Source organism: Melospiza georgiana, chromosome 18, assembly GCF_028018845.1.
Source record: "Melospiza georgiana isolate bMelGeo1 chromosome 18, bMelGeo1.pri, whole genome shotgun sequence".
NCBI lineage: Eukaryota > Metazoa > Chordata > Aves > Passeriformes > Passerellidae > Melospiza > Melospiza georgiana.
Genome location: NC_080447.1, coordinates 14,182,926 through 14,210,091, shown reverse-complemented (window position 1 = coordinate 14,210,091; position 27,166 = coordinate 14,182,926). Strand labels below are relative to the sequence as shown.

Genomic DNA, 27,166 nt, shown 5'->3' with positions numbered 1-27,166 from the left:
CGGGACACTCTGCGGGCAGCGATACACCCTGGGGCGCTACCCCAAGGTGGCCAGGCCCGAGTTCTGCCACACCGGCACCGGCGTGGGGTCCGGGACGGGAGTGCGGCGCAGCACGGTACGGCACGGCTGCTGTTACACGGTGCCAGAACAGGCTGGGCACCGGGATACAGGACCCGTAGGTCCGGCGGGGCGGCGCGGGGCCGGGCTGGCGGCGGCGGGGCGAGGCGGGGCGGCGGGAAGCGGTGGCCCTGCGGCGCTATTGGGAGCACGAACGGGAGCGGAGCGGAGTCGGGAAAGGGGGGGAGCGGGGCGGGGCGGGAGCGCAGAGGAACCCAGCGCAGGGCCGCGCCGCCCCGGCCGCGCTTTGTTGTCTCGGCCGCCACCGGGTCCCGGCCGCAGCAGCCCGGGCCCAACGGGCAGGATGTCTCAGGAGAATCTCCTCGGGATGGACGAGGGAGCGCTGCGGAAGCTGGTGAGTCCCCAGACTGCTCTGGGTCTCGGGATACGGTGCGCGCCCGCGGCGGTTCCGGGGGTAGGTCGTGCCTGGAGGTTCCTTGAAGCGCCCCCCGGGCCCGGGGCCGCTGTCTCAGGCGCGGGCAGAATGAGATCGGGCGGGCCTCGGGTCTGTTGCTCGGCCGGGGGACTCTGGAGCCATGTCTGGGAGCGGATGTTGCGCAGGAGACCCATCGCTGGTCCCAGGCGGCAGCACCTGGAGGGACCCGCACTGGCCTGGGTCGAGCTCTGGGCCGGGGGGAGCTCCAGCACTAGCTCTGGTGATTCCGAAGACTCTGGCCCCGCTGCTCTGGCCGCTTTTGGCTCTTTGCTCGCAACCTGACCGTAACCGCCTGTCCCGGCTCCATCTTCTCGGCCGGCGGATCCCGGGGAATCGTTCCCTGCTCCCCGCTGTCTCCTTGCGGGCTCCCGCGCTGCCGGGGAGCGGGCGCTGTGCCAGGCGCACTTCCCGGGCTCTGCCTGAATGGCTTTGCATCCCATCCGCTCCTGCGCGGCGGCTCCTGGGGCACCGGCCGGAGCGCTGCCCCAGGAGCGAGAGCTGCGGTCGTGCGCTGCCGCGGCCGGTGGACTCTGGAGGACGAGGGGCCTCTGTGTCCCGAAGACGGGACTCGGGATACTCAGCCGGGTCTGGTGTCCCGGGAAGCCCCTACAAATGCCCGGCTTTGGGCAACCCTGGGGACCCCCGGCCCGGGGCTAAGGCTGTGCTTGCTTCCCCGGGGGTTGAGCCGGGGTGGCCCGGGCCAGCGATGGGGAATAGTCACAGCAGGACGCTGAGTCAGCCAGGAAGGCAGCTCTGTTGGAACAGGAAAGAGTCGGGAAGCCGGCGGGAAGTGAGGGCTGTGCAGTGGGTCCGCACGAGGGCTGCCCCCGGCTGAGCCTTCTGTCCTGCAGCCCTCAGCCAGCTCGGAGTGACGACACGCAGACCTGCCCGTGGTTCGATCTGAGGACCCCACTTGCTTTTCGTAGGGTGATGCCAGGGCCAATGGACCATCTATCCAGAGGCATGGGGATGGATGGTCAGGGTGTCTTCCCATCTTGCCAGTGCTCCAGCTCTGCCATGTCCCAGCCAAAGTCTCTGATCTGAGATGGAGCCTCAGGAACAGTGGGTTCCTGGTGTCTGGCCAGACCAGGGAGGTGGATCTCATCCTGCAGCAAGCACTGCTTCTATGAATGCTTTTTCTTTGACATGCTGAGGCTTCGCCTTCCCAGAGCACTGTGCTTGTGACCCACATTTCCCTGTGCTGTGTGGCACAAGCTGGGGAAAGCTTCATCTGAGCTGGTGTGAGGCAGGGAAGGAATTATTTTTCTTCTGGTTAGGTTTTTGGCTCCCCTCAGCTGGAAGAGAATTAGTCCATATAAGGGAAAACTGCCTCTCCCACAGCTTCCTCCCATCTTCTCTGCTCTCCCCAGCTCTCCACTCTGCCTTGCTTCTCCTTATTTGTCTCAAGTGACACCTAGGCAGCAACATCTAATGTCCCCAGGGAAACTGAAAGAAGGAGGCTGGGGGACTTGAGGAGGTCCGTGCAGCCCCCTCACTCCTGTGCTGGCTGGGCTGGGAGCAGCCAGGAAGCCCCTGCCCTGCAACTCCTGCCATAGGCATCCGCATGATTCCCTCCCCACTGGTATCCCAGTCCCAGGGAGGCCGGTTGTGATGAACCAATGGTGCAGCATAAAAGTGACCAAGGTCTTGGAGAAGCTGGAGGAGGGAGTAGTGGGGGATGGGGTGAGTGCTACTGCAGGGTGGCCCTTAGGTGGATGTCCAGAAGCAAGAGATTGTTTGAGTGCTCACAGCTGTACTGACCTCCAGGCTGAGGTCTGCCAGCTTTGGGCTGGGGAATGCTTCCCTCTCCCAGCCTCTCCAACTCTTAGTCTGGTTGACTAAGGAGGATATAAATACCTTTGGAGACAGAGGCAAGGCAGGCTTGAGCTAGGAAAGTTGCTGCCATGAGATCCCCTTCTTCTTATACCCAGTAGCCTTTGGCAAATCTTCAATGGCTCTGAGAAGCACTGCATCCCTGCCATATCCCTGTCATCCAGTGTCCTTCCTGCTTTGCTCTGCCCAGGGGGCAGCCATGCTCCCCATGGCTCTTTCTAAAGGTGACAGTGAAGCTTCGGGCCATAGGAGGTGCTCAATGTGCCAGGCTCATCGGATGTCCCAAAGCGGTTTCCCTGTGGCCAGGCTCCAGCCTCCAAATTGCTGTATACTGCAGCACTCCAAAGAGCCGGATGGATCCCAGGCTAATTGCAACCCTCCTGGGGGAGCTGCCCACTGCACCAGGGCTCTGAGCACTGCTGTGTTGGGCACCAGTGGGGAAGCAGCCTATGGGTGCTGTGCCAGTGCCCTTTCACAAAGGCACTCTGTGTGCCAAGGAGGGTGTTTGCTTGGAACCATTAATTTGCTGCCAGCTGGGCAGGGCCCATGGGTCCCCGGCATGTGCCGATCCCTGAGTCTTCCTGTGCTGGCAGGGTTGGGCCCCTTGGTCCTTCACAGCTGTTGTGGTTTCTGTCATGCTTTCCCTTGCTACTGGCTACGGCGCTTCCAAAGCTGCTCATTTGCCTCATTCTAGCTCCCTGCTGACGTGGGCTTGGAATAAGGCATTTTCTCCTGCCCTGCCATTTCTCCTGTGGGGAGAAGCCTTCCAGGACCTGAGCGCATGTCAGGTCCCAGCTTGAGCTTCCTGGGTAGGGCAGACCCCAGAGCTGGCAAGTGGGTGTCACTCAGCACACACTGGTGCCAGCATGTTTCCTGCACCAGTGTCTGCAGGGCTGGTGCCGCATTGTGTCCTCCTTTCCTTTCCTGGCACTCACGACTTTTCCAGCTGCTGTGTACATGCCCCTTCTCCTCTCTCCCCCAACCAGCTGCCCCGACCCAGCTGCTGGGGCCAAGCCACTCACTGCCAGCAGCTTATTTAGGGAACAGCCAAGGCCTTGGCCATCCAATATGCAGCTGAGGACTGTTTTCCTGTTCTCAAAGCCTTTGGATGGCTGCAGGGAGAGCTGGTCCTTACCACAAAGCTCTGCCTTCAGCTCCTCATTTTGAGCTGAACCAAATTCCACCACTTCCCAGCCCATCTATGCTGCCCTGTTTGTAGGGAGCCAGGCTTCCTGGCTGGCCACCATTGCTGCTGGACCATGCCTTTGTCCTGGTGGTAGTTGTCACCACTGTAGTGGCATCCTTGGGATGCCAGCAGCCATCTAGGGCAGATGGGAATTGAGAGGCCCATGAGGATGGAGGCGCTGGTTTTCTCTCCAACACTCTCCACTGCTCTGGCAGTGCCGTGGCTCCTGCTCTTCCCAGCTGCTTCCCTGGCCTTGTGGTGGCAGAGGTGCCTGCTCTGGATAAAAGCCCAGAGTGGGCTGCAGGCCCCAGGTCTAGCCAGGTTGCTGGAAGGGATGGTGCTGCCTGCTAGTGTGGTGGGGGCTGCTGGGGTGGGAAGGAAAGAGCACCCTGGCTCCAGGCAGCTCCCCCAGAGGTTATGTGTGTTTTTAGAGTTGGTTTGCTAGGGCTTGGTAGTCCTGGCCACCAGTATCTTCCCAATTGGGGAAGGATAATGCTCCCTATTGGGCTTTGTGGCTGGCAAGGGTTGGAGTACAACAGTTTTGGCTGCTGCTGGGATGGCACATGACATCTCCGTGCCTGCTCTGTGCTTGCTGGCTTCACTAAGATGGGGAATACCCTGCCATATCACCAAACTCCAAGCAGAGAGGGCAAAGGGCGATAGCTTCTCTGGAGAGATAGCTTCTCTGCAGAGAAGTCTGCATACAGGTAGTGGTGTGGGGCCCCCAGTGTGGCTCAGTTCAGGTCCAGTCAAGGGACTAACCCTGATCCCTGCTGCAGCGGAACCCGGAGAGCCTGCATGGGTGGCCTGTCAGTGGCCCATGGGATAGGAAGGGAAGGGACTGATGCACTTGTCCTGTGGCATAGCCATAGCCATCAAGCATGAGGAGCTTGATGCTGACAGCAGCTGGTATTGGTCATTTGGTTTATTTTAATGAGCTCCATGGGAAATCACCTCCTGGGTTCCTGATGTCAGGGTGGTGTTGATGTCCTACAGCAGGACAGTGTAAGGGTAGTGGGGCCACGCCTGCCCTGACTGGCCTCTCACTGAATATCTGGCTGCCTTCTGCCCCTTGAACATCAGGAGGTGTGTTCATAGCACTCTGGAAAAATTGGAGCTGGTAATGGGGCTGACCTGATCTGGAAGAGGGGGAGCAGCTCTGCATGCCCATGCCAGGTGCTGGCCTTTGGTGAGCTGAGGAGCACCTGGAGTGCCTGTGAGATGTTCATGAGGGGCATTTGTGGGTGAGTTGTGGCTGTGCTTCCCACACATAAAGGGTTGGACTTGCATTTAGAACAGATCCCACTCATGGATTTGGTTCCAAGAGCCACCTGCTATGTGCTAGCAGTGAATGGGGATGGGGAGGGCTGCAAGGTGGACAAGATGACTCCTTGGTGGGATGCTGGGGTCCTTTCAACCAGCACCTCCTGGGGAACAGGGGATGAGAAGAGAATGGGCTCTCCTGTCCCTTTGCTGCTGGAGGGACTGGCATGGGTAGGAGGACTCATTCCAGAGCTGGTGCTACTGGGAGGGACAGAGCTGCAGGGCACCAGCCCTTGCAGGCAGTAGGACCACTGGTGGGTGTTCATTTCCCATGCTTGTCTCTTTTACCTTTACATGCCCGGAGGCCTCGGTGCCACCGTGACAGCCCCTCTTCACTATGGCTGGTTCCAGCATCCTGTCCCAGGGGGGCCGTGCCCACTACCTGCAGGGCCTGGCAGTGCCGGGCAGCGTGCGCTGGGCATGTGGGTGCCGCACACAGACAGTGCCTTTGTCCAGAGCATGGGCAACTCATGGCAGTATGGGAGAGGGCGGCACCAGGGCTGAGATGGGGACTCAGCAGACAGAGCCAGTGCTGAGCTCTGCCCTGTGCACCCAGCTGGAGGCCACACTAGACCTGGCTGAGCGGCGCCGCATCCGCTCGGCTATCCGGGAGCTGCAGCGGCAGGAGTTGGAGCGAGACGAGGAGACGTTGGCATCCAAGCGCTTCCGCCCAGAACGCAGCAGCCATCGACAGGACAACAAGGAGAATTGGCCACAGTGAGTCCTGTTGTGGGCTGGGGTCATTCCGTGCCTCTGCCCTGGGAGATGGGAGCTGCGGTACCTGGCCCCGCTATGGCTGGGACAGATTTGAGTGAACATGAGGGTGGGAGCAGCGCGGCACAGAGCAGCTTGGTGCATGGTGGGGCCTGTTGCCTGGATCTGCCAACTGCCCACAAGGGGACTTTGCTCTCAAGCACCCGTGACAGCTCCCAGATGGCCACTCCTCTCATCCTGCTCAGGTCCCGGCGCCTGGAAGAGGAGCAGCAGGCAGCCCTGGCTGCCTTGTCTGAGCAGCTCGAAGCCATCACCAGCGTGGAGGAACTGACAAAACTGGTGAGCGACCATGTGCTGGGGCAGACTGTTTGCTGGGATGGAACTTGTGCTGGGGCTGACCATGGGTCACCCTGTGCCGGGGCTTTTCTGGGTCCTTCCCTCGCAGCTGCGGGCAGCGGGTGAGTATGAGGAACGCAAGCTGATCCGAGCCGCCATCCGTAAGCTGCGGGCTGAGGAGATTGAAGGTGAGGCACCATTCCCATGTTCTTGGGGGGGAAGCCCTGGAAGGTGTGAGATGTGGGCAGCTCCTTCCTGAACACCATCTTTGCTCCCACCCAGCTGCAGCCCTGGCTGGGAATGTGCAGAGCAGCCGAAGGGATGTCACCAAGCACCCAACTGTGCCTGGGGAAATGAAAATTTTCCAGAGGGACAATGCTGAAACATCAGCCTTTACTGGGAGTGAAAAAAGCTGTGGTGAGGACAGCACCAAGCCTCCAGGCGCAGACAAGAGTGGGGAGAGCAGCCAGCAGGACGATGCAGAGCCACCACTGGCCAGGCCAGAGGAGAGTGGGCATGGGGAGGCTGTGAAGCAGGCCCCTGCCCAGCAGCCCAAAGGCTCAGTGGTGAGTGTGTAGAGCACTGCAGGGGGTGGGACTGTTCAAGATTTCACCTTTTACTGGGATTCCTGTGCCAGCCTCTCTGAAGCACAAAGCCCTGGGCAAGCTGTGGTTGCCTGACCAAAGGGATTGAGACAGGTGGGGCTGGGATCTTTGGGGACAGGGAAAACATGGCTGGGCTGTGCCAGCATGGCCCCAGCAGTGGTGAGCTGGGGCTAGGTCTTCTCCCAAGGATGCTACCCGGTGGGGATCTGGGAGCCCCTGGTGCATGTGGTGCCCCCATCTCTGCTCCAGTTCTTGGGGATGGGGCTCTTTGGAAGCAACTGCTATTCATCTCTCCTGCAGCAGTTTTCCTGCATGGGTAGAAACCTCGATTCCCTGTCCCCTTCTCATGATGGCTGTTCCTCCTAGCCTTCGAGGGGCCAGGGCTCATTCTGGACTGAAGCTGCTGGTAGCTTTCTGGATGGGGGAGGGATAAACTGGTGGGCAGAGCTGCAAGGAATGAGCACAAACTGGGGTTTTCAGTGCAGCAGGGATGACACTGCAGAGACTCTGTGGTGGTAAGAGATCTCTGCATCCAACCCTGTGGGGTTGCCCTGCAAGGGTGGGAAGAGGAGAAGCAATGGATGTACCCGCAGCCAGGTAAGAAGGTGTGGGTTCTCCCATCTGCCTCTGTCCAGCCCTGCTTCTTCCTCCGCCTGTCCCAGGGTTGTAGCAGGAGACTGCCAAAGGCATGTAGCCTTGTGCCACCTTTCAGCACTGTCTGCCTCCTCATCTGGATGTGCTGCCATGCTGCCCCCAAGCCCTGGCTGGGCTGGGACATCACTGAGCAGCTGAGAGGGCTGTTCCACTTGATCTGGCTGATTTCTATCTGGCCATTTCCATTCCTGGGTTTGGGACCTGGCTCTCCTGTGCCCCCTCAGGGTACAGGCCCCTCTTCATCTCCCCCTGCCCTAGAGTCATGGTGCTGCTAGAGGCACTGGCACAGCCAGGACTGGCACAGCCAGGACTGGCACCTTGTTCTCCAGCTGACACCAGGACACCCCAACCCTGCTCAGACTTATGTCAGAGACAGATCTGTCACCTGTGTGTAGTCCTATGTTTGGAATATTTCATCATTTGCAAAGCAGAGCTGCAGGTGCTATGGAGAGGGACAGGGTATTGTAAAACTGGATGTTCCCTGCATCACAGAGCCCTGGAGTGCCTGGGCTGGAGGCATGGGGCAGGTTTGGGGTCCCCCTTCACTAGACACTGTCTCTCTCCCTGCCCACAGGATGTAGCAGGGTGTGGGGACACTTGTCCCCCTGTGAGCCTCTTGTTGTGACCCCTGTGCAGGGACTGGCTTGTCAATTCCCAGCAGCATGCAGGCAGCGACCTGGATAGCATGGGAAGATTCCACAATCTATGCATCCCTGGCTGGAATGGGCCATGGTGGCCCAGTGGGAGACTGGAGCAGGACTGGTTCTACTCCCCCCAGGCCCGCAAGCAAGAGGATGTGGTGGAGCAGGAGCATGTCCCAGCTGGGATGCAGGAGCTGTGCAGCCAGCAAGCAGGAGACCCCCAGAAACCTGGTGCTCAGGGTGAGTCCTCACAAATGTCCATGGCAAAATCCTGTCTGGGTTGCATGCCTGGGGCCAGCTGCAGGACGATGGAGGGCATATTATCTCACAGTGGTGGGCAGGGCAGCCGGGTGCCTGCAGGGGCTGCAGGATGCATTGCAGGCAGCTGCAGGCTACCTGAGCAGAGTCTCTTCTCACTCGCAGCTGTGGTTTCGGGGAACCTCGTGCTCCTGGAGCTGCAGCCAGCCCCAGAGCCCAGTCCAGAGCCTGAGGATGATGGTGAGGACCTGCAGCAGGATCAGCCCCAGGCAGCCTGGAAGGAAGGGAACCTGGGCAGCCCTGCCAGCGCCCCAGAGCCCAGTGTGGCACAAAGCCCCAGAGGGGAGCAATTCATCCCGGGCCAGCCCAGTGCTGGCAGCCAGGTACAAAACTGGTGGCAGCTGCCACTGCCCTCCTTGCCCAGGGCCTTCACCCACTCTGTAGGGTGAAGCCAACTTCTTGGGGTGGACTGCATGTAACCCCCAGCTGAGTGCTCTGCCCCTCTGCTCCCACAGCTTCATGTTGGGGTACACTGCCAGGTGCTGGGACCAGGTGGGAGACATGAGAGGCCATCAATGGGTAAGTGTAGCCTTGAGGGGGGTGACATGAGAGCTGGGCAGTGCCACCCCAAGGCTCCCCACTCCCCTGTCCTGCAGCATGTACATCCCAGGCAGCCCTGGGGACATGACTCCAGCCCACGGCCAGGAATGTGAGTGCAGGACACAGCCAGGCCAAAGGCCACCCCTAGCTGGGGGCCAATTGCTGCCTAGCCAAGTGGTGGCAATGCCCACCCCAGCCAGGGAACTGGGTGCCAGGCGGGCTGTTTACTGGGGCTCTCACTCTGGCCGGGTTACTGCAGGGCCATGAAAGGGAATCAGTGCCAGTAGCAAACCCTGGCCTTTTGCATTCTTTGTCCCAATAAGGCTCGGAGCTGTGCACGGCTGGCTCTGACCACCCCCACCTTGGGCCCAGCACCCTGCAGGGCCTCCCCACAGCCCTGAGGGATTCCAGTGGCAGCAGTTGCCCTCTTCCTACTGCTGGGAAAACCATCCCCATGGCTGTGCCAAGAGGAAATGGGGAAAAAACCAACAAGCAGCTCTCTGCTTCCAGGGTCAGGGGTGCTGCCCTGACAGGCAGAGGTTGCTGTCCTTCTGAGGAGCCCCTGGAGGCTGCTGGCTCCTGGGAAGGAAGAAGCCCTGGGAAGATGCTAGGGGTGATAGGTTGCAGACGGCACAGCCCTGGGATAGAGGCAAGTGTGCAAGGTCTGCGCCCCCCTCCCTTGCCTCATAGCGGGCTCAAACCTGGATTCTGAGGAGAGGCTGAGCCCCCTCCCTCCATGGGCATCAATGACTCCCGTCCAAGGGCAGAAAGCTCTGCCTGCACCCTTGAAGGCTGACCCACCTAGCCCCTTCAAAGTCTCTCCAGAGGCAACGATATGCCAGGGCCTGGTGAGGACAGGGGTGATCCCAACCTTTCACCACAGATCCCAGGGACCCCCACTGCACTGCTGGGCGCAGAGCCTCCCCTCTGCAGTGTGGTTTTGCATTGCAGGACAGAGCCCATGCCCAGGGTGCAAGGCAGCCCACAAGTGCTGGTGGATTTTGGCATAAGCTCTGGGGAGTGTGGAGTGATGGGGAGGGAGACTGCAGGGGTGCTGTGCTGCGGTGGGGCGATGCCAGTAGCACCTGTGCTGTGCTCATCCTCTGCCTCCTCTGTGTCATTCCTTCCCTGGCCTGTCTCTTTCCAAGCATCAGTGCCCACCCAGGAGGTCATGGGGACCCCGGCTCGCCCGAATACTCACCGGTGGGAGCTGGTGCCCTCCTCCCTGGCTGGCCCCACGGGTAAGATCCTAGTGATGGCTGCCTCCATTCTCTGCTTCACAGCGGTGGGATGTCCCTGCTGGAGCCTGGGCAGGTGTGGAGCTCCGCAGTGCCAGGATGCCGCAGGATGCTGCTGGCTGCCTACCTGCCCCTTTTGCTTCCTGCCCAGAATCCCTCCCTCCTATCCATGTGCAGTGGGGGGAGGGAGCAGAGGCTTTGAGGGGCTGCAGCCACCCTGGGAAATGCTGGCTAATGATGGGATCTCTGGGGGACAGCGGTACCTCCCGTGAGCACGTGAGGGATTGCATGCACGGTCGGGCACTCCGGGGGCATTGTGCGCCGTGTGGGCAACCTCGGGGGGGCTGCATGCGCAGTGTGGCATCCCGGGGCGGGGCCAGCATGCATGGCAGGGGGCACGCCAGGACGGGGGGCAGCGCGTATCGCAGGGGGCACCGCGGGGCGCTGCGTGCACGGTGCGAGGCCCGGCCGGCGGGGACGCGCGCCGGCGGCCGCAGTGCGGTGACCCCGCGCCCGTCCCCGCAGCGCCGCGCCCCGCGGGACCCCCGCCCTCTCCCGCCGCCGGCTCGGTGCGGGAGCGCGCGCAGCGGTTCGGGCCGGCGGGGGCGGGCGGCGCGGGGGGGCGGGCCGGGGCCGGGGCCGGGGCCGCCCAATGGCAGCGGGGGCCCCGCACGGCCCCGCCGGCGCCCGCTCAAAACGCGCGGGGCAGCGGCGGCTCAGAGCAGCGCCCGGCCCCGCGCCCCGCCGGCTCCCGCCTCGACGCCATGAAGACCTTCTTCACCATCGAGATCAAGGACGGGCGCGTGCAGCCCCTGGCGCCCCGCATCACCGCCACCCCCGGCAGCCAGCGGGCAGGTGGGCACTGGTGGGGTATGGGGTGTGCAGGACAGGTCCGGTGGGCAGATGGCATCTGTCATAAGGCTTGACGCTGTAGGGGTGATCGGCATGGATGTCATGCAGGGAGGTGGGACTGAAAAAGATGTGGATCTCTCGGGAAGGTGGGCACCGGAGGGGAATGGATATCTACTGGGCTGTAAGCACTACAGGACTGTGCTCCTAATACGACAGTGTGCACAGCTGGGCAGTGGAGTAGGTGGATGCCAGTGGGCCGTCGGGCACTGACATTTGGTGGGCACAAATGGGGAGGTGGAGGCAGGCAGGCTGAGCCAGGCCAGGTGGGTGCTGATCGGTGGCAGGATGGCAGCAGGGGCATTTGAGTGCTGCCAGAAGAACAAAGCATGCCTGGTAGCCCTCATCCTTTGGCATGCACTCTCATCGTGCTTGGAGCATCTCAGTTTGGGGAGACCATCTGGCCCTGCAGCCTGTACCCAGCCCTACCGTCTTAACCGTGTTTGGGGTCATTCTCCAATCCCTGCCCTGCCCTCGCAGCCCTACCCCATCCTCTCCCCGCTGACCTGCTGGTTCAGGGGAGCCCACGCCATCCTGCCCTGCCCCATCCCACGGCTGCACCGTGTCTGTTCCAGCCCTGCCCCAACCCTGCTTGCCTGCAGATGTGGCTGGCTCAGGGTGCTCCTGTGGCCATCCCTCTCATCAGGGGGTCTTGGCTCCAGCTGAGACACTGCAGAAAGTGCCCTTCTTTGGGGAGGATGATAAGCCAGGGCAGTGAGGGGTCTCAAGTGCCCCATCTCTTGCTCGCCCCCAAAGCCCTTTCTCTATGCCAGAGCTCAGTGCTCACTGCTAGGGCAAGATGTGCGAGGCAGGCAGATAGCCCAGCCAGAGCCACTCCCCAGCTGTAGGGCTGAGCCTGTGGGCTGGTTCAGACCCCACATGCCTCTTGCTCCCCTTGCAGAGGTGACTCTTGATCTGCGGAATGCCCCCATCCGTATCACCACCATCCCCAGCAGCGTCAGCACCATCTGCAACATCAGCAGTGTCAGCAGCAATGTCACCAAGGTGAGTGCCCAGGGGTCTGTGGGGCTGTGCTACACCTGGCCATTACGTGGCAGCTCCAGGGCATGGGGACCAGGGACCAAGGAGTTAGTGTAGGCAGTGTGCCGCAGAGGCTCTGTCTGGTTTTGGTTGGTGCTTTTGTTTTGATAGGGTTTTTTTCATCAAGAGACCCTGGACTTTGTGTGTGGTTGCACAGCCCTAAACGAGCCCCCTGCACTCTGGACTGTGCCACCATGTACTCACACCTGGGGAGGTGTGCAGAGGGGGACAAGGAATCTTTTGTGGGTCTCGCTTTGTTTTAAACACCTTTAAGGGTGGCAGCAGCTCAAGGAAAAACCCATTGCCAACCACCCCTCTGTTTTTCCTCGTGGGGATGGGCCTTGGCCATGTGTCTGGGGAGCCTGCCTTGGAGGGGGCCTACTCCTCAAAGGTCTCTAAAGCACTCTGGAGCTGTGGGTTGGGGTCTTTCATGTTTCTGCTATGCCATCCTGAGTGGAGAGTGCCCAAAGCCCCAGCCTGCCGGGGAGGGATTCTTGGGTGCAACTGAAGGAAAAAAAAAACCTGAAAAAACAACCCTTCTGCAGTGTCTTTGCAGGGAGGGCAGGCTGTGAGGCTGTGGCCATCCTGGGGCTGGGTGCACACAGGAGACAGCCCTTCAAGTGCTTTAATCTGCTCCTGCCCATCTAGGGTAATGCAAGGCGTCTGTGTGCCGCCTTGGCAGGAGCCAGATTGTCAAACGTGGCTCTGTTTCACTCATGGCCCTGCGCACGCCTGGCTGCCTCTGCAGGAACAGCCCTGTGGGTGGCCTGTGTCACTGCCAGTGGCTGTGGTACCACTGGCTTCACCCCATCCTCAGCCCAGCCCTTGCCAGCATGAGGCAGGCAATGCCCACAGGTGCTGCCCACACCTGCCAGCAGGTCCTGCCTGTGGGCAGCTGGCTGCGCTGGGGTGACTTCCCTGTGCTAATGTGCTTGGGCATGCTTGGCCCGGGCACTTGTCAGCTCTCATTAAGGTGTTAATGGGTCTGTCTGATGAGGTGAGGGACCTGAGACCCATTGGCTGCCATGGCAGGAGATGCAGCTTCCAGGTGTGCTCCCGGTGGGCAGTGAGGAGGAGGATGAGGCAGTGGTGCTGGCAGCCCTGCCATGTAGGCATTGGTTGGAGGACCAGCAGGCTGTAGGGACCTGGGGGCAGTAGCCACGGTGGCATGTCTTCTCGTTGGTGGGGTGCTGCCTGTACCTGTGCAGGGACCCACTCCCCCTGGGCCAGGCATTGGGGAGCACAGGGGTATGAAGACCTAAAATCTGTGCTGTGACCAAGGCCCTTGCACCAATGCCAGCCTGGGGCTGGAGATGTTGTGCTGTGGGTGATGCTGGCCCAGAGTGGGAAGGCTCTTGGGCAGAAGAACATAGCAGTGGTTGGCTTTTTCATTCACCCAGCACTGCCGTAGTCAGGGCTGGTCCCCACCAGCCCCTAGGCTGGTATCTGGCCCTGGAAGCCCTCAGGGGTGGGGGGGCCTCTTGCAGGGCTCCCCTTGCTGAGCCACCTGGTCCCACAGCCGGATGTGCTGCCAAGTGTGGCGCCTGGCTCAGCACCCCTGCACGGGACCCCCGGCTGCTGGGACCAGAATAGCCCACAGGCAGGGAGTGGGCCAGCCTCCAGCCGGGGGGGTGCCTGGGCCCCTATAAAGGGCAGCAGGACAGCTGAGCGGGGCTCGCCGCAGCGCCTGCACCGCAATCATGCCAGGGCTCAGCTTGGAGGGACTGGCGCAGGCTGGGGTGGCAGAGCTGGCAGAGCTGCAGCAGGAGCTGGTGGCGTTCCGGGGGGCAGCAGAGGGGCAGCTGGAGCAGGCTCTGCAGCAAGTGCAGGTGCTGGCACAGGCACTGCAGACATTGGAACAGGAGCACCTGGAGTTACGGGCAGAGCTGGGGCGCCTGGGCCGCCACCTCGATCTGCTGGCACCAGGGCTGCAGGTGCCCCCCAGGGAGGACATCAGCACCCTCTTTCTGGAAGCACAGGACCCTTGCGCTCACTTTGAGGGCACTGAGGAGCCCAGTGTCCCTGTGGCCCATCCACCCACTTTCTCCAGTACGCGCCAGCAATCAACCGTGCATCTCTCCCGAAGCAACAGCAGCGTGAGTGTGGGCAGCCCTGCCCCATGACAGGGGGAAGGGAGGGGGTCACCAGCTCCCAGGGCTCCTGGGGGTATTTGTAGCCCTGGCACAAGGCGTGACTGTGGCAGTGGTGCACGGGGACACGGCGCCATGGGGATCTGCCACTCCTTGGGCTCACTGTGGTGGGGCTGTGCACCCACCTGTTTCGCATTCCCAGTGTGCCAGGTGGGAGGCCCCAGGCAGCAGTCTTGCCTCCACCACAGCACCAGGCACAGGTGGTGGCATGGGTGCATGTGGCCAGTGTTAACTCCGGCTGATGGCTTTGCCACGGATCGGTTTACCAGGTCACAGGATGCAGGATGGGACTAGGTGTGTGCATGACTGCTCTGGCCTCAGTCTGTCATCTCTGGTGCCCTGTGCCCTATTCTGGGCCTGGCCCACTGCCTGCTATGCATTGCTGGGGGGTTGTGCTGAAAGGGACTTGGCTGTGCTCGGGCAGGGGCCAAACTGGCCTAGATCCTGGCAGGGATGCAGAGGAAGGCTCTTGACCTGCTGCACAAGCTCTTCTCTACACTAAGTCCCTTAATTCCGTGAAAATCCCCGTGCTGCTAATGGTGTGCACTGGCCTTGCCGACACCTTGCCCACAGCTGGGTAACAGCCACTGCCCGGCCCAGAGCTGTGGGCAACTCCTGCTCGTTGGGGGACCCAGCCACCTCCTACCAGGGAGCAGAGAGGATTTGGAGATATTATGGCAGCCAGACTGGAAGGAAGATGGGGACTGCTGGGTCTTCCTGGGCCATGGGGTGCTGCAGATTGCCATGTTCCCCTGCCTGCCTTGGGCGCTGCAGATGCTTGCAGCATCCACAAGCTGAGAGCACTTAGGCACATCCTCTCTAGGGTTCTCACTGCCTGTAGCACTGGGCAGGTGTCAGGGTGATGAGGGCCTGGACCCTGAGAAGAGGTGGGGGTGTGGCCAAGCCGGCAGGGGGCTCAGCTGCATTGTGATGTTCTTGCAGATGGAGCCAGAGGTGGTGGAGCAGCAGCAGGCAGCGAGGCGAGAACCAGAGCTGCCCAACGGCATGGAGAAGGTGCAAGTGAGGGAGGTGGAGAGAAGGAGCAAGCTGAATGTCGAGGAGCTGAGCAAGATTGAGGATGAGGATATTCTGGATAAGATGGTACTTCTTCCTCTGGTTTGGGCTCCTGCAAGAAGGTAAAGGGACCTCAAGCTGATGGCAGAACACTAATGATGACTTCCCCCTCCTGCAGCTGGATCAGACAACAGACTTTGAGGAACGACGGTTGATTCGAAATGCCATGCGGGAGCTGCGCCAGCGCAAGCGAGGTACTCGGGGATGGTGATCCCTGCTGGAATCAGAATGGTGGTGGTGGCAAATATAGGGTGCTCAAGTGTGGCTGTCCAGCTGCGGGGAAGCAGTAGGAACCAGTGTGTGCTGGTTCCTCTGCTGCCCCCTTGGCTTTGTGATGTCAAGGACATCATCCTTCCCACAAACCAGTTGTGGCCAGCAGCAGCTGCAGGACTCCTGGTGTGGCAGGAACCATGCGCACCACCCCACTTCCCTGCTGATGCCATCTCCCACTCATGTTTGCAGACCAGCGGGAGAAGGAGCGGGACCAGCGGCTGCAGGAGGCTAGGAGCCAGTCTGTGACAGGAAGGGCTGGCCATGCCACAGAGACCACCACCACGCAGAGCACTCAGTCAGCCGACGGCTCGGCATGCAGCACCGTCACCAAGACTGAGCGTCTTATCCAGTCCAGTATGAGCTGGGCCAGGAGGGGGGTGTGCCAGCCCTTGGGGGCCTTGCAGAATCCTTCCCAGTGCTCCGCCACCACAGCTCCTTTGCCGTTCGCTGCCTGTCCCGAGTCTGGCTAGACTGTCCTGGGAGCAGGACAGTGTTTCAGAGCTGTCTCTGGCTTGCCCAGAGTCTGCCTGGGGATAATTAGGGTTTTGCTCTGGTGACTTTACTCTGAATCCCCAACCCTGTCAGGATGGCAGGGCCTCATCTGCACCTTTGGCCTGTGTCTTGTCTCCTGTATCCCTGCTCTCCCAGTCCCTGGATGGCTCAGGCTGAGTGGCTGCAGGGGCTGAGGGATGGCCCAGCTCCCTGTTGCTTTGCGCTTGCCTCTTTGTTCTCTGCCTGGGGGGCACATGCCCTCTGTCCTCCCTCTGCCTGCTATGCCCATGGCTCTACCACCCGGGACTTCTCCCTATTGCAGTGAGTGGGTGTGAATGCTTGGCAGCACCAAGTGTCTGTGGGTGCTGCTCTTCCCAGCCCAGCAGTTCCCGTTGCTTTGTCCCTGCAGGTGATGGCAGCAAGACCTCCCGTACTACAACCATGGAGTCAAGTTATGTGAAGAGATCAGACAGTAAGAGTTTTTCCTGCCCTTTCTGCATAGTATCCTCAGGGTGTAACCCTGGGGCATCGCTGCTGCTGAGCCGTCAGTGCCCTGGTGCAGGCAGAGTTCTGCCTTCCTGGCATAGCTGCCCTCAGCTCCTGCCCAGGGCCTTTTTCCTTTCTTTCTCTCTGCAGATGGCAACAGCACTTTCGTTCAAACTAAATCATCCTACAGCTCCTCATCCAAAAAGACAGGCAGGTGAGCAGAGGTGCCTGTGGGGACAGCCCCACATGGTCCCTGTCACTTATCTGCTTGCACAAATCCTCTGCCCAGCTTGCAGTGTCCTCACGCAAATGGGACTCCAAAGCCTCCTGGTCCTTGAGGTACATCCACTGTGTTCAGAGGTTCTCATGGGTCCTTCCTTGGGCACAGAGATAGATCTGCCAGCTGAGGACCTTAAGCCGCCTCTCTTCTATCCCAAAGACATGGAGGTCTCCAGAGTTCCAGGGCTGGCCATGGGCTGAGACCACTGTTTGCCCTCCTCTGGGTTGCCCAGAGCCCCTTTAGCATTGCCTGTCTCTCTCCCAGCATTTTTGACCGTGAAGATGAGAGTGCTTCTCGGCAGAGCAGCCTGGCAGCGCTGGAGCGGCGTCAGGCGGAGAAGAAGAAGGAACTGATGAAGGCTCAGAGCCTGCCCAAGACATCAGCCTCTCAGGCACGCAAGGCCATGATGGAGAAGCTGCAGAAGGAGGGTGGGAGGTGAGGCTGGGCCTGGGGCAGGCTGGCCAGGGCAGTAACTGCTGCACAAATAACAACACCTACAGCTATGGATAACACCCCATGTCTCCTGCCACAGTTCAAACCCTGCAGCATCACAGACCGCTGTGCAGCGCTCCTCCAGCTGTGGCGTGCCTAACGCCAACAGTATCAAGCAGATGTTGCTGGACTGGTGCAGAGCCAAGACCCGGGGCTATGAGGTGGGTGCCACCCCCTCTTCCTGTCCCATGGCCAGTCACTCTGTCCCTTGGTAACTTTGTTGCTCTCTCAGCACGTGGACATCCAGAACTTCTCATCCAGCTGGAGTGATGGCATGGCCTTCTGTGCCTTGGTCCACAATTTCTTCCCTGATGCATTTGACTACAGTAAGCTGACGCCCCAGAACCGCCGCCAAAACTTCGAGGTGGCCTTCTCTTCTGCAGAGTACGTATCTCTCTTGCCATCATATAGACTTGGGATGGCTTGGAGCAGCTTGGGGTGGCTCTGCTGCTCGCTGCTGGGGCGAGGGGGGACACATGGAGTTGATGGTGCTGGAGGTGGGTGCCTGTAGGTGTCACTCCCCCCATGCAATGCAACAAGGTTAGGTGCTGTGGGGGCAAACAGAAGCTGGTATGGGCAGAGTCACAGGAGGCCAGTGCAGCCCAGTCTAGTGTGGCAAGGGTGGGTATAGGGGTCTGGTTTCCTGAATGTGGAGCAGAGCACCCAAAGGCAGAGCAGCAGCCCCATGAGCCCACCTGGCTTCCAGCAGTACTTTCCATCCTGGGGGACCAGGTGTGGGACTGCAGTCTGTGGGGGGAGCAGGGTTGGCCTAAGCCAGGTTCCTCCTTTCACAGTTATAGGGCCTCAAACACCATTGCACCTTCTCCAGTTTTCTTCCTGTCCCTTTTTGCTTCTGGTTTTCCTGGGTGCTGAGAGATGGGAGTGCACCTAGCTGGAGGGCTGGCAGCCAGCCCCTCTCTCCTTCCTTCTGTCTCTCTCCCACCCACCCACTCTTCTCCAGCACCCTGCCAGGGGGCAGGGCTGGGGGTGGGGGGTCCCATCCTGCTGATGTCCAGGGTGGCAGGGTGAGATGGGGATTCCCACAAGCTCCCAGGGTGCCGTGGTGCTGTGGTGGAGCGAGAAGGGGGCTGTGGGCCTGGCTCTTGGCGCTCCTGTTAATGGATTTTTTGCCTTAATTGGGAAACTGGTGCGCGGACTTGAGAGAGCCATCGATCTCTCCGGCCTGGAAGCCAGGTGGCCTCTCGTCCTTCCTCCTCCTCCAGCTCTTGTGAGCGTCCTTTCCTGAGCTTCCTGCACCAGGGCTGTGCCGCGCGGTTCCAAGTGGAGCTGGGCAGGAGGGCTGGGCTTGCCCCCCGCCATCCTCCCAGCGGTTCTATACAGGAGCTGTATAGAGCGCCGCTCCACTCTGGAACCCGCACCCCGAGCACCTGGCGCACCAGAACACCTCACTCGTCCTCCTACTCCTCCTTCTCTTCCGTCTGTCTTTCCCTCTGGACTTCACGCCTCTCCACGCCACTCACCTGCCCCTTTCCCCCTTGCTTGTGCCCCCCCCAATATCACTGAATGGCCTTGGCATGGGGTGCCTGGAGCCCTCCTGCCCCTGCATCGTGCATCCCCAGAGCATGCCAGAGCGGAGCAGCTGCCAGTGGGATGGGAACTGCACTGATCTGTGTCTCTTGTTTTCTCTTCCTCCCCTCCCTGACTGGGCTGCGGTCACTGGCTTGCCCCTCTCTCTCCCTGCACCCAGGAAGCACGCGGACTGTCCACAGTTGCTGGACGTGGAGGACATGGTCCGGATGCGCGAGCCAGATTGGAAGTGTGTGTACACATACATTCAGGAATTCTATCGCTGCCTGGTCCAGAAGGGGCTGGTAAAAACCAAAAAGTCGTAGCCCATTGTCAGCCCCCCCCAGGACTGATGGTGAGAACCTTCCCCTCCAAGTACCTGCCCATGTGCCCACCACCACCAGGGCTCGGCAGGGAACTGACTGCCTCGGCTGTGGATGAGGCTGGGGGATGCTGATGGGTGAGGGGCAAGTCCTGGCGGTGCCAGACAGGGCCCAGCAGGAGGTTGGCAGGGACAGCTGGCTGGGCTTCAGCCTTCTGGAATAGCACCTGTGGGGGTTTGGGCAGGGGGGACTGTTTCACCCTGGAGTGCTGTTTGCTCTCCAGCTGTGGGGAGGGCAGTAGTTAGAACAGAGCCATGCCCCCATGGCTGAGCCTCACCCAGGGGTCAGCTGCTGGGGATGCCACCCAAGGTGTTCTGAATGGTGCTGAGTGTGGGTGGCCCCTCAGGATGCTGCAGCATCACTGCTTCCACTTGCTGCCTCATTCCCCTGCCTCAGGGTGCATGCTCAGCTCCAAGAGGCTGCCTGCTCATATATGGGCAGAAGCAGGAGTCTGGAAAGTGTGACTCAAGGCTCAGGTCCTGCAGTGTTTGTGCCTGTCTCAGGGCATCCTGGCTGGCGCTAGAGCTCTGGCTCCCCTGACTCTGCACAGTGCTGGCACACCAGGGCCCAAACAATGGCTTTATAAGGGCAGAGTCACTCTCTGTGCACTGCCATTGCTCCACCACTACCCTGAGCCAGGCTGGCAGTGGCAAGGGCTTTCCAAAGGCCCCGAGCATTTTCCCTCCCACTCTCACAGTGGCCAAATCATGAGGTGGGGCTGGTGCCAGCCAGGCTGTGGGCTTGGAGCCCACTGAGCAGGCAGCAGAGACCTAATGCAATGGCTGGGGCCATGGGACTCAGGGTGGGGGGCTCTCCTGGGCCCTGGTGCTCCCCAGGGGCTGGCACTGGCTGGGGTCACTCCTTGGGGTGTGACTCTTCTAGGGGGCCAACGTGTGCAGTGGGGCTACTGCAGGAGGGGAGAGGGGAGGTTCAGGGCTTGGGGGTTGAGGGTGTTGTGGTGGGTGGCAAGCTTAGGGTTCAGATCCTCCTTGGGGGCAGATCCCTGCCTTGGGACATCCTTGTGCACCCAGAGCCTTGGGGGCAGAAACTTGAGTGGCCCAGGCCAAAGCAGCTGAACTGGCCATGGCAGCAGCAGGTGCTGCCAGTTTGTGTCAGCAGCGCCCCCAGTGCCAATGCAGCCCTTGCTCCAGCAGCAGCAGCAGCCTGAAGGGGAAACAGTGCCTGGTAGGGGTGTGGGGCCTGGGCAGGGCCAGGAGGGTTGGCAAAAGTGGTAGGGTTGCTTCTGTGCCCCCCACCCCTTCTCTCCCTGTAGAAAGGAGCAGACAAGAGGTTGCCAGATCCCCTCCATGGTTGGAGGGGGATCCTGGATCCAGCCCTTCCTGGTTGTCATCAGGACTCATAATTGTGTGGTCAGTCCCTTCAAGCGCCCAAGGAGCCCCAACCTGGGCAGAGACATAGCCCAGGGAACTGGATGGGTGGCAAGACAGAGTAGGCCACCCCACCAAAAGGGCAGGGGCAGAGCCCCAAAGTTTCTATGGGGATGGGAACACAACCACAACTGATCTTTGAGGGTGCCATAAGACTGGTAGCTCCTGGAGCCACGTCCTGCATGGACCCCTGCACTGTGGTGGGGCAGGGAGAGAAGGAAATAGGCGAGGGCTGAGTGAGCTGAGGCAGGGCAGCGCCCACTCCAGCAGCAGGGTGTGCTGGGCTTGGTGCAGGTAGCCCCTGGGTTCCAGTCCAGGGCAGGGGAGGGAGCCAGGTTGGCAGGGCTTAGGGGAAGGCAAAACAGCAGGGCCAGGATGTGAGGCAGGAGTAAGGGGCAGCACATAACCAAGACCACCCCCCCTGCTTTCCCTGAATCACTTGGTAGTGTTTGAGGGAAGGGCACAGCAGACACCTGCAGCCAGGCTGGGCTCTCTCTAGAGGACATCAGCATCAGCTGGAGGAGCAAGAGGAGGAGGGTGGCACAGCTTTAGCAGGGGATGACTGCCAGCACCAAGAAGTGGGATGGAGAGCATCTGGGGAACAGACAATTGGGCCGCCCCTGCCCTGGGGCAGGCACCTCCCAGGGCAGACAGCACATGCTTTTCCCAGTGTCAGGAGCAGGACTGTGGTACCAGGGTGGGGTGGGGGGGTGCAAAAGAAGCTCAGCAGGTCTGAGGGCAGCAGTGCCCACACCAGCAGGCCCTGAGCAGTGTGGGGTGCCCATCCCAGCCCCACACGTGGCAGCCTGCTTGAGGCCATGCTGAAGGCTTCATCTCTGCAGGACGCTGGTGGACTGCGTGCCGCTGGTGGAGGTTGAAGACATGATGATCATGGGAAAGAAGCCTGACGCCAAGTGCGTCTTCACCTACGTGCAGTCCCTCTATAACCACCTGCGTCGCCACGAGTTGCGCATGCGGCAGAAGGAGTGCTAGAGCCTGCCCTTTCCACCCCACTGCTGCCCTCACCCCAGAGCTGCCTGTGGGCAAGGGAGCTGCTTGCCTGGGAGGGTCTGGGGGGCCATGGGTCTGGCACTGGGGACAGGAGAACTCTTCCACCAGGGCACCCCCACACCTCTGCCTTGGCAGAGCTGCTTCTGCCTCGGCCAGCTGTGGGCTGACCCTGTGGGCAGAGCCAGGTGGGCACTGCTGGGGATGCTCCCACATTGGCTTGCCCCCCATACTCCAGCCTTTTAAGTTATTTGTTCTCCAGGAATTATTTGCTCTGCAGGCACCATCCCTATGTCCCTGGGGTGGCACGGGCACAGCTGTGCCCTCAGACTCGGGCCACCTCATGGGTCTGTGGCTGAGCAGGGCTGTGCAGTTCAACCAGGGTCATGGTATATCCTGCAGGCAGCATCTGCCAGCGGTTCCCTTGGCCCCCTGCAAGGAAGCCTCTCTGCCCACTGCAGGCCCTGCTTGGTGTCACCTCCCTGGGGACAGCTCCACAACCGTGCCAACTCCCTGCTTCCCACCTCCATGTGCACCTGAGGCACTTCCACATTAGGGGCACCTGTGTGCTGGGGAGGGAGTAGCAGCAAGGGGTCCCAGGGGAGTGCAAGGTGAACAGTGCAAGCTGGGACAACCGCCCCCACTCTCCTCTCCAGCTCAGGCCACCCATGTGCTCAGCGCTGCTCGCCCTTTTGTCACATCTCTACACCTGCGCTGACACGTGTACCAACACCAGCCAGATAATAAAGGTTTATCTAGGGCAATGCCTCTGGTTCAGGTCCTTCTGCCAGTGGCATACTGCACACCACAGTGCTTGGGGAACACTGGCAGCCCAGCTGCTGCAGGCCCCTCTACCCACAACTCAACTGCTTACCCAGCCCAGAGGGACACTGGGGCATGTCCTGCTCCTCACCTTATTGATGATGTCCATAGCTGAGCCACCCTGACCAGGGTTCACTGCCCCCTATTGCCCCAGGCTTGGCACAGGGAAAAACTCCCACATGGCCAGCAAGACTATGGTCAAGTGCAGCTGTGCCCCACTTCCTTCCCTAGGTGAGGGCCAGATGTCTCCAACTGGGCCAGTGCAGCCATGGGGCTTTGGTTCAACACTGCAGGACTCACTCATGGGCTCATGCCCATCCCTCCGCACCCTGTGAGAACAGCTCATCCCATGCCATGGTGCCCACCACCCTCACCCCTCTATCAGGCTGGGGAGGGGTGACACGGGAACAGCACAGTTGGTCTGTAGGTTGGTAGATGGCCCACCAGCAGTGATTATGATTGTGCCATCTTCTGCCTCTGTGAGAAGCTCTGGGGCACCCAGCTGTCCTTGGAACAGAGCAGTTTGGGATGCACACAACATACAGATACAATGCAGATGACTGCAAATAAAAGCTTTACTAGGAGCTGGATATGATATAAAGCCTGCTGGGGGGTAAAGCCCCCTTCTTGGGACAGCTCTCCCACCTTTGGGACTCAGCACATCTACCCTTAGCACCTGGTGCTTTCTGCTGAGGGTTTCATCCTGTCCCATGCAGGCAGGATACTGCTGCCCAGTGCTGGGAGCAGCTAAACGTCTGGGCACAGCAAGAGACTGTAAGAAATGCTGCTCCTCCTCCACCAAGGATAATGAGCTCCAAGGACAGGAGGGCATCAACCAGCACACAAGCAAGAGTGGGGGGGAAAACCTTTGCCACCCTGTGACACCGTGTCCAGCTGCCATAACGCCCTCATTCCCTGCACTGGGGACTGGCTGCAGGACCCTGTCCTAAGGGTGCCATTCCTTGCTAGAGGTCTGGGTGTTCTTCCTTGTCATGTTTGGGTGGGGTCTTGCCATCAGCAGTGGGTGCATGGGGGGGCAGCAGTATTGGCAGAGACTTGGCAGGGGCAAACTGGAACTCCTCTGGCACGGGGGCATCAGGCGTCTCCTTGCGGTAGAAGCCCAACTCCTGCACCAGCTGGTTGATCTCTTCCCGGGTCATGTCGCTCAGGGGAATTCTCTGCACCCAGACAGGAGCTGTAGCCTGGCACCTGTGGGGCACCAAGCACCCCAGGCCCTGTGGCAGCAGGTGCCGCACTGCCCACTCACCTCTAGCTCCTCATACCGGAGGCTGAGGAGCACAAGCTCAGGGTCAGCACCAGGCAGGTGTTTCATCTCCAGGTTATGGCTGGGCAATGTGTCAAGGAATGGGCAGCACTGATCAGGCCCATGCAATCCTTGTCCCATCCCATCCTTCATCACATCCCCTTCTGTCGTCTGTCACATCCCATTCCTGTCTATCCTGTACCATCATCCATCCCAACTCATCTTCTCTCATATCCTATTGCCTTCCATCCCATCTGTTTTGTCCATCATCCCATCCTCTTTCCCATGTAATACCATCCTATGCTTTATCACATTCCCCAGCTACCATTCTCCACTCCTCCCCAAGCCCTGTCCTTCATTCCTCACAAAACCCCATCCTGTCCCTCAGCCCATCCTCTCCCATACTTCATTCCCTTGCATCCCATCCCATCCCATCCCATCCCATCCCATCCCATCCCATCCCATCCCATCCCATCCCGTCCGGACCCCAGCGCTGCAGCCGCTCCCGGCAGGTACTAGAACGGGATGTCCTGGGTGACGAACGCCTTCACCTGCGGAGAATGGCCAGTCGGGCCCGGCTCAGCGTCGGGAAGCCCCGACTCCCCGCCACGGCCCGGCCCGGCCCCAGTACGTACCTCCCTGAGGCGATTCAGCCGTCACCCGCCACAGGTCTGCGGGAGAGGACACCTCGTCAGGCACCCGGCGGGCACCGGCTCGGCCCCGGCGAGTCCCGCGGCCCCCACCCGCGCTCACCTCCACCTTGCCGCGGGCCAGGTCCTGCAGCACGGTCTCGCGGAGCCGGGGGCGCTCCGAGCCGCTGCCCGCCGCCAGCGCCGCCGCCAGCAGCAGCCACAGCCCCGGCCCCGGCCCCGGCAGCACCGCCCGCATCGCTCCCGCCGCTGCCACGTCCGGCGCGCCACGGGCACGCGCACGGCGCCGTGCATGCGCGCAAAACACGCGCGCACACGAACGCAGTCACGCGCGCACACGCGTGCGCATCGTGTGAATGGCGCGTAAGAGCCGCGAGCGCTCAGCGTGCACAGACCGACAGCGACACCAGCGACACACACAGAGCAACACACAGACAGCGACACGCACACACAGCGACACACACGCACACAGGGCAACACACAGCAACACACAGACAGCGATACACAGACAGCGACACATAGCGACACACACACACACAGGGCAACACACAGCAACACACAGCGACACACACAGAGCAACACACAGACAGCGATACACAGACAGCGACACATAGTGACACACACACACACAGGGCAACACACAGCAACACACAGCGACACACACAGAGCAACACACAGACAGCGACACACAGACAGCGACACACAGCAACACACAGCAACACACACACACACAGGGCAACACAACGATACACAGACAGCGACACACACACACACACACACACACAGCGACACACAGACAGCGACACACAGCGGCACACACACAGCAACACACACACACAGCGATACACAGACGGCGACACACACAGCAACACACAGACCAACTGTCATAGTTTTATATTGGAGGCAGTCATGGAAGCGACTTTCTAAAAGAGGCTGTTAGCAGTTTCCCCTATGTCTGACAAAAAGTTCAATCAGTAATTAGGTTTGAAAACTGACAATTTGTTAAACCACTAAGGAAACTGGACACGCCTATGTGAAGACACCTGTTAAAGACAAAAAGCCCAGGAGGGTCTGTTTCCCTTCTGGCCTGAGAGCAGGTGAGGAGGCCGGGCCGGGCCCGTGTCAGGCTGGGCTGGGCCTGTGTCAGGCAGGCCGGGCAGGCAGTCCCTGCCACGGGCCTGAGCCCCTTCCCAGGGCGCCCAACAGGCCCCATCGCTGCTGGGCAGGGAGAGGGGAGGCCGCAGGGCCGAGGCCGGGCTGCGGCTGCGGCTGCTGACATCTTGCTGCTACCGAGTCCTGCCCTCCCACCAGCCCAGGCCAAGCGGGCCCGCTGGGCCCCAGGAGCAGCCGGGGCTGGGCTGGCTCGGCCGAGATTCTGCTGCCATTGAGGTTCACCTGCAGCCAGTGGGCAGGGGGAGGAGAAGCCATCAGCCCCCGGTGTGCTGCTGCTGTGTCCTGGCCTGGCTGCCCAGATCCTAACTGCGTTCCCCCCAAGCCCAGCTGCAGCTCCCGCTGCAAGCTACAGAGCCTGGCCAGAGCCATGTCACCGTCTGCAAGCCCCGCGTGAGATATTAACTCTTTCAGTGCTTCAATCCTCCCTCGAGTGAGAGAAAAGGACAGAGTGCAAACATGTAGCAGAATAGCATGAAGTCACTGAGGTCAGTGAAGAAGTCAAGTCCCAGATGGGAGGGATAAAGAGATGCCTGTAGTTTTAAGCTGAAAATAATCTTATAAAGATATGGAGAAAAATATAATTAATACATCAGACTCTTTTTCCCTGTAATGCATTGAAAAGTCCGGTCGGGAGATGAATCGTTCAAATGGTAGATACCTAGCAAAGGCCTCTGTGCTAAAGTAAGCAGATGTTAAACTAGCTGTGATCCCATAAGAAGTTTATACAGAGAGAGAGAAAAGAGTGATGAAGACCCTGTGCCCCCAGGGAGAAAAGAAGACCTCTATTCCCAGAAAGTATGATTTCAATGACAGATGAAGAGAACTTTTGCTCTTAAGCAGCTCATCTTTAACACAGTACCCCATAAGTTGACATGGCCCATAAACACAGCTGTGGGAGAAGCTGTAAAAAATGAGGACTTCACAATTGCAGATTTTCCTGGTGGCTACTATTCATAGAAATTCAAAGTCAGGAGAGAACTGTTTTCTTATAGACCAGTCTTCATATATTAATGAGAGACTTCTCTCCCTAAGTAAACTGAAGAAAGACTATTCTAAAAGTAATAAACTGACTGAATTTTTTCTGTACATTGTTAGAGAGAAAGAAAAGGTTATGGGGGGAGAAGTGTTCTAAAAATTTTATTATAATTCTTATTATTCTTTCTTTTAGTTACTATTATAAACTTTTCCTTATACCCTTTTCAAGTTTAAGTCTGCTTTGCCTTCCTCCTAATCCTATGTCACAACAGGAAATTAATAAGGATATTCTAATAAGTGCCCTGGCATTTAGCCAGCCCTGAAACCCACCACACCAACTGTGCACAGATGGGCACCACATGGACTAACAGCATCACACACACAGCAACACACAGCGACCGTGCACAGACAGACACACAGAGACCAACAGCACCGCACACACAGCAGCACAGATTGACACATGGAGACCAACGACACCAACACACACACAATCTGCACAGGCTGGCACCACACAGACCATTGGCACCACACACACACAGCAGCACACACCAGTAGAGCACAGATCAACACACAGAGACCAACAACACCAACACACAGAGCAATACACGCCAACAGCACCAACACACAGAGCAACACAAACAACTGCTCATACACACAGAACACAGCATTGCACTGACCGACACAGAAACAACACATACCAACGACAGCACCACACAGCAGCAACACATACATACCAACAGCACACACCAACACACACACACACCCCACCCCGACAACCCTGCACATCCTGACACTCACTGACTATGAGCTCACCATGTCCTTGGGGCAAAGCAGGTGA

At 59.8% G+C, this 27,166-nt stretch overlaps 2 protein-coding genes across 2 annotated transcripts; one reads left to right on the top strand and one right to left on the bottom strand.

Annotated features, from left to right (window-relative positions):
• Nucleotides 1-296: 296 nt before the first annotated feature.
• SMTN (smoothelin) lies at nucleotides 297-22,210 on the top strand. The gene is made up of 22 exons (XM_058036683.1): nucleotides 297-472; nucleotides 5,452-5,612; nucleotides 5,855-5,948; nucleotides 6,055-6,133; nucleotides 6,228-6,511; nucleotides 7,983-8,085; nucleotides 8,269-8,486; nucleotides 8,619-8,682; nucleotides 9,852-9,944; nucleotides 10,467-10,796; nucleotides 11,752-11,855; nucleotides 13,871-13,987; nucleotides 14,984-15,142; nucleotides 15,234-15,309; nucleotides 15,578-15,742; nucleotides 16,290-16,352; nucleotides 16,517-16,580; nucleotides 16,911-17,081; nucleotides 17,179-17,299; nucleotides 17,371-17,522; nucleotides 18,847-19,020; nucleotides 21,279-22,210. Exons 1-21 carry the CDS (start codon nucleotides 422-424, stop codon nucleotides 18,989-18,991), a joined length of 2,814 nt encoding a protein of 937 aa, XP_057892666.1. The 5' UTR covers nucleotides 297-421; the 3' UTR covers nucleotides 18,992-19,020; nucleotides 21,279-22,210.
• Nucleotides 22,211-22,823: 613 nt separating this feature from the next.
• On the bottom strand, nucleotides 22,824-24,474 carry SELENOM (selenoprotein M). The gene is given in 6 exon segments (XM_058036684.1): nucleotides 22,824-23,444; nucleotides 23,534-23,612; nucleotides 24,047-24,081; nucleotides 24,166-24,201; nucleotides 24,284-24,426; nucleotides 24,429-24,474. Coding segments are annotated over 6 exon segments (552 nt in total). The 3' UTR covers nucleotides 22,824-23,231.
• Nucleotides 24,475-27,166: the final 2,692 nt, after the last annotated feature.

What these genes read in the sequence shown, in the direction of transcription:
- SMTN (XM_058036683.1), top strand. Translation starts at nt 422, where the DNA reads ATGTCTCAGGAGAATCTCCTCGGGATGGACGAGGGAGCGCTGCGGAAG. An exon ending in TCAGCAGCAATGTCACCAAG is followed by an intron (nt 11,856 to 13,870) that starts GTGAGTGCCCAG and finishes CTGGAAGCACAG; the next exon opens with GACCCTTGCGCTCACTTTGA. An exon ending in CTGCAGAAGGAGGGTGGGAG is followed by an intron (nt 17,082 to 17,178) that starts GTGAGGCTGGGC and finishes CTCCTGCCACAG; the next exon opens with TTCAAACCCTGCAGCATCAC.